The 6,000-nt window shown below is 37.9% G+C and overlaps 1 protein-coding gene across 2 annotated transcripts in view; it reads right to left on the bottom strand.

Annotated features, from left to right (window-relative positions):
• Positions 1-728: 728 nt before the first annotated feature.
• The window catches only part of LOC135691712 (DNA ligase 1-like), a 34,891-nt gene continuing 29,619 nt past the window's right edge, over positions 729-6,000 (bottom strand). Inside the window, exons 26-29 of one of the 2 annotated variants that reach the window (XM_089112073.1) lie at positions 5,587-5,721; positions 4,799-4,861; positions 3,636-3,728; positions 729-3,195 (exon numbers count right to left, since the gene is read on the bottom strand). In XM_089112073.1, the coding sequence (XP_088968199.1) occupies positions 3,106-3,195; positions 3,636-3,728; positions 4,799-4,861; positions 5,587-5,721 (381 nt within the window). In that variant the 3' untranslated portion in view covers positions 729-3,105. The remainder of the gene's footprint in view (positions 3,196-3,635; positions 3,729-4,798; positions 4,862-5,586; positions 5,722-6,000) is intronic. The other variant, XM_065209665.2, reaches the window with a different exon arrangement.

Genomic DNA, 6,000 nt, shown 5'->3' with positions numbered 1-6,000 from the left:
TGATAGGCTCCTCGACAGGATAAGTACCTAAACCAAAGACCTCATTCTTCCCCAACTGATACTTTTTAAGGACACTTAATTATATTTCCATGACCAATATGAAAATGGCCAATACCACTTTAAATTGGGCGCTGGAAAGTTATTTATTCGATATTTGTTTCTACTTAGCATTCGAAGGTAGTTATTTAGGACACTGAGAAGCTGCTGCTTATCGAGCAGTGTCCTGGTCCTTCCTCTCGATGTCACCACACCTCGTGATTCCTATGCCTGGAATTACAGAGAGCTGGTGACTCTCCTCACTCTGGGTGAAAGTTTGGTCATGCCAGGGACTCGAACCACGGACCCTTGAGTCTGTAGTCAGCGCCTCACAACTGAGCCATCCTCGCACCTGGAAAGTTGCCTTCGGGCTAGCACCAATTAGATGTGATCTTCAAAAGATAGATTACACAAATTACAGTCCTTTTCATATAAAAAGACACTGTTTAAGAACACTGGATTTCGATTTGCCAATAGAATAAAAACAAGATAAGAACATTCCCCATCCACAGGGGAAAAAATAGACGTAAAACCACATTTTTTTGAAAATTTACTCTCCTGTTAACAAACAAAACAAAGTAGATTTCTTTAGTTCATCACCCGTGCTACTAAAAACCTCGGCGACGGTTATTCAGTGGCCTTCGAAACAATCTATAGAATATAGTTGTATAAAAATGTTGAAAATAGAAGAAAATTTAGAATACCAGAGGCTCATTATGCGTAAGAAAGAACAAAAATTATCTGGTTATCAGGGTGTAGCTATTGATGCTTTACATTTGTGTTTTATACATGATAAAAATAATCGTTATTTTTAGTTTTAGATAATCGTTAGGTTTAGACTTGAGTATGCCAAAATGCACTAATCAAAATAGCAGTGGTGACAGCCTCAAGGCAAATGGGAGATAAGACAGCATTGTTAGAACTACAAAGTGCTACAACGAAGGTCAAAATTCTGTCATATAACTTTTTAATTAAGTCAGTGAAAATGTTTTTGCTGATTTTATTAATTAAATTGATTCCAATCTTGAAGAAAGGTAGCTTGTCGCTGTTTACGAAGAATACCGGTAGTCTTGTAATGTGGTTGTAGGTTGTTAGATTTGAGCTTGTTGCTGATACGAACACCTTAAGCGCATCGGTGACAGATATCTAGATAGAGATATACAAAAATATAAGAGATGCGGTGAGCATGCCTGGCATAGCAAAAAAGGCACGGAAAAAGCATCTCTTTATATATGGTTGTATGCGTTCCCCACGACCTAAAACAAAGTGTACTCATTCAGGCACCGCGGAGCAGGGGAGCTGGGGGGCTTTAGCAAAAAATACCAAAAATTTAGTAATAAACTACCAGTAAAGCCTCTTTTTATACGGTTTTAGCCTCCCCCCACTTTTTTTAGACCCCCCCCCTTTTCTCAACGCTCCGCGGTGCCTGTCATTCTTCGTAAACGTGATGCTTTATAAGTCATGAAATCCGGCTACTTTCACCATACGATCGTTGATGTCAGTTGGTATTTCTGAAGTTGCGCACGATTTCAACAAATCTGGTGAGCAAAGGAGAACGAGCACGGATCAAGCGAAAACTGGCAAAGAAATTCTTGAATCATCACAAACAGGAAATATGGGCGTTCATCTACTGTTCATACATTGATCTATAATCATTGAACTTACTTTCCAATCCTCTGCTCTTATATCTTGATTGCCTGTTTTATCATTTGAATCTGAACCATGAGCTATTGCTGAAAATTGACTAGTTACCTCAGACCTTTGAGCAAAAAAATTTTTGCAGCACTTCTAACGACAGTTTTTAAAGAATCAATTTTTTAACACATATCGATAAAACACATATCCTGGTTGTTACTTTCATTAATTTGAAGGATGATTTTAAATGTTTCCAGGTATTTATACGCGACTTGATTCTCATTCTTGAAAGAACAAAACTATAAAGTTTATGTTCATAAAATCTTCCTCATTTTTGCAAAGAAACCTTCCTCCAAACCAGGTTTGTAAGTTTATGTCGTTTTTCTATCTCTGGTAGAGACAATATTCTGTAGAGTAACTTCGGAATAAGATTATTGTTACTTTGAAAAAGAAATTATAGAAAGAAAAAAAACAGGTTATGTACCCTGTGTACCAGAGTCGCCATTTTTAAGTCTCAGAAATATAGTTAGAAAAAAGTCAAAAAAAATTTTTTTGGCGCAAGGGTTGAACCTCACCTTTCAGCTCACAGGCTGGAAGGTGGGGTGATTTCCTTCCCCTCCTACGCATCCACTCATTCTTTACCACCGCAGCTGTCTACAAGACTGTATCCCTGGCTCTATGAGGCTCTGGTACCCAGGGTACAGGTTATGTAGCCTTGATTTAAAATCAAATGAAAGTGCATAAATTAACATAACATTAATTGCTTTATTCTGCTTTAAAATTGAATTCTCTAAAAAAAATATGCTTTCAGAAGTTCGAAAGGCTCATTTACTTTGACAACCTTCTTCTAGGGGCTTTTAGCATCTTCAGTACGTTCAGGAACTCTAGCCTCAACAGATGAAAAACATCATCGGATTCAAATGTGTGGGTGTTTAGCCAATGCTAAGTGATGACGCACACAATGTTCTACGCGGTTTTCTACGTCTTTCGTTGAAACATTTATCAATAACATTGAAACAAAATCTTATAACTCTCAAAACCGCACAGCGACATGAGCAGGGTATAAGATAAACAAAGGTCCATCGAGATGCCTACAGTGTTGCAACTTTTGATAAAAAAAGACAGTAGATTCAAGTAATTGAAGGCTAAGTTATGGAAGCAGAATGTACTTCATTTCCGTGAGAGCCTACTCGTTACATTCTCATGTGCGTACGCTACAGGACCTACAAATCAAAGGTATTTGGTATAACCCCTCCTTTGTTAAAGAAGATAAATCTAAACAAATTACATGTCTTCATATCGTTTCCAACTCCTTCAAGAACCGCTAGGCTTCACCATATACGCTCACGATAAAGTTTTCTTGTATTTCTATTTACAAAGTTCATCAACCACGGTGCTCTACCATTATGTCACGTGACGATCTCATTTTCGCAACTAGTAGAAATCTTCTTCCGCTGTTGTTGCAGCTGCTCCTGCTTCAGAATTATTCTTTACAGTTTCTTGATTTCTATACATTTCAGCAACCTAGGGTGGAGTGCATTTGTTAATTGTAGCTGGAAATATGTCAGAGCTTTACAGATCTCTGCTGTTCCATATGGAGCAAAATTTCTTCATTGAATGTGCAGCATAAGAAGACGCCGAACCAACAAGGTACGTGTTGGAACTGCCGGTAAGTGGACAAGGCACAAAATAGAGACCCACATCTCTATTCTGTGACAAAGATCATGTGTAAGGTTAAAATTTTGATTAAAAGGAGTAATCGCGAAGGAAATGTGGAAAAGGGCCGCTATAATATTGAAAACTACACTTGGTTTACCGTTGAATGCCGGTAAGTCATACCCCCGGAGACCTTGGACTTTCACTAAGCCGGATTGATCTTTAGACCCCAGTGGAAGCCCGGATAAGGCGGACTCTCGCTAACTCAGACATACATACATATGTTAAAATTTACAATCGAATAATACCTGCTGAGCAGAAGTACCCTCTTCCGGTTTCTTGTCATCGCGTATTCTTAAAAATCTTGGAAACCTGAGCGAGATTCCTCTCTCAGGATCAACCTGAAATTTGAATATGGTATTTAACTCAAGAAGTAACTTGAAAGTTTTTAAATAAAGAGTGAGTGATAAGAAATCAGTACAAACAAATATTACCACGCCTTGGCAAAAAGGAAACAGTCTTTCGATGCATCGAAATGTTCCTGATCATAAATCATGTGGTCATTTGTATGAGCATGTAAGCGAACGGGATGTGTGATTCTGTAATTACTTAAATGTGATGCAGGATCGATGAGAGTTCCTGACTAATGCAGATAAAAAAGAACTATGTCCTAACTTCAAATGCATTAGGGGAAATAAACAAAGATGTGCTGGCAGAACTTTGAGCTTTTGCATAAATTCAGAGTCACGATCAGTTGCAGCACGGTTCGTACATATCAACGTCTGCAGACTATAGAACGAAAATATTAGGCTTGGACACAAGATTGCATCACGGAACATTTGCGTGCAATATGCAGTTTGCAAATTTGAATGTTTTCATAGCATAACAGCTGATGATTGTAATGATGAGGTCAGTCAGGCAATCAAAAATCCATACACGGCTAAACAAATCAAGTTAAAACGTGCAACTAGAGATTGGTCAAATAAATGAAAAACAACCAGCGACGACCTCAACATACAAAGAGGAAATTTTCCAGCCCCTCGTACAAAAACACACGATACTGTGGACCAATACATCCTTTGAAAAAAGGCTTCAGACTTTAATAGGTGCGTCTACAATGCCTGCGAAAAGTACTAGGAAAGCAAATCAGTTTCAGTCAGTCCTCGATCTAAATTCAATTTAAGTCTAAAGAAGTAGCTGAGTTGCTCCATTTACATCTATAAACACTGTTTGAAATGCACCTCAGCCATCCTAGTTTGAAAATAACAGGTTACGTGCGAATGCTGCATTTCGATTGGGAGAGGGGAAACTGCAAGACCATTGGCAGGTATTGAAGACGAAAGAAACTGGGTGTACCACAAGGCTCTTACTTTAGTCCTCTTTTTGTTCTCTGTTCAGTTTGAAGGACTTCAACTGGTTAGCAAACAACTGTAAATGGTTTTAAAAAGAAAAATCGAGAAAATATGCTTACGATTGAAATCGCAGCTTTGTGAGTTGGAGACACAGACAAATCTGCAGCTCTGACCTCCCAAACCTAGATATCAAAAAGAAACGTACCTCAATGTAAGAAAAGGTATATTATAATTGATATTGGCAGTTTTAATTGGCAAATTCAATGATATAGGCATTTATCAATGAAACATTTATTAGTTTTTCATTCAGATTCTCAGATAGAATGAAACATTGAATAAAGAAGGGGAATAAAACATAAACAAAATTCTAAATGACAAGAATGAGAGATTTCTAGAAAAGTGATAACCACTGGCCCCCTTTACCAAAACTGGCCCCCTATGTAGACTAAACAACATATACAAAATTGCAAGAGCAACTTGACGTATAAAAAGTACAAATGTTGATTAGAAGGCGAGATTATAAAAAAACAATGGAAATATAAAGTGATATCTAGGGGGTCCCTTGGTTAAAGCACTATTCTGCATTCCCCGTACCAAAAAAATGAAACGGTAGCCGGTGTGAACTCGTCACTACAAGCCTTCCTTCAGAGCCGATACTTCAGTGCCTGGTTAATGTTTTATGAAAAAATAGCAACGAAAAGTGCTCTGGGACATTGCATCATGTGCCCAATATCTGGAAACGCCAGTCACAAATGTGAAATAATGAACTTCGTTCGTTCCACAGGTGACAAGCCTGTTTTGCTTAGTGAATGACAAAATAAAGTCGTCTGATGTTGAGAGTTGTTTGAAGAACAAAGCAAAGGAAACAATAAAATATTGGCTTTGAAATAAGAGACTAAAAGCAAACCTGAACAGCCTCGAACCAATGATCTGGTGTTACAGAATCACCATAGCGATAATAAGGACGAGGCTTATCAATCACGTGACTTTGAAAGAACTCGTGATGCTTTGCAAGGTCCTCATCACTGAACCCAGTGCCCATCTATAGGATGAGGAGGAGACGCAAAATTTCATGACCAGAGACAGAAAAGAGGGAAAAACACTTTTACATTTTTATACACGCATTCAAAATGTTTAATGTCCTGGACGTTGTACTTTGTACGTTAAAAGAGGTCTAACGTGCTTGTCAACATAATAAACACCTTCACTAAAGATTAACGAATTATAAAATTGGTAAGTTTCAATACACCGCCATAAATTTCTTGTTGATAAAACCTAATCGGTATGGGATATCCAATGACATGAATTGGGGTTGTCTTCT

The sequence above is a fragment of the Rhopilema esculentum genome, chromosome 13, assembly GCF_057945365.1.
Source record: "Rhopilema esculentum isolate cy_ngs chromosome 13, ASM5794536v1, whole genome shotgun sequence".
Taxonomy (NCBI): Eukaryota; Metazoa; Cnidaria; class Scyphozoa; order Rhizostomeae; family Rhizostomatidae; genus Rhopilema; species Rhopilema esculentum.
The sequence above is the reverse complement of the archived record's forward strand: the minus strand, read 5'-3'. Positions and strand labels throughout refer to the sequence as shown.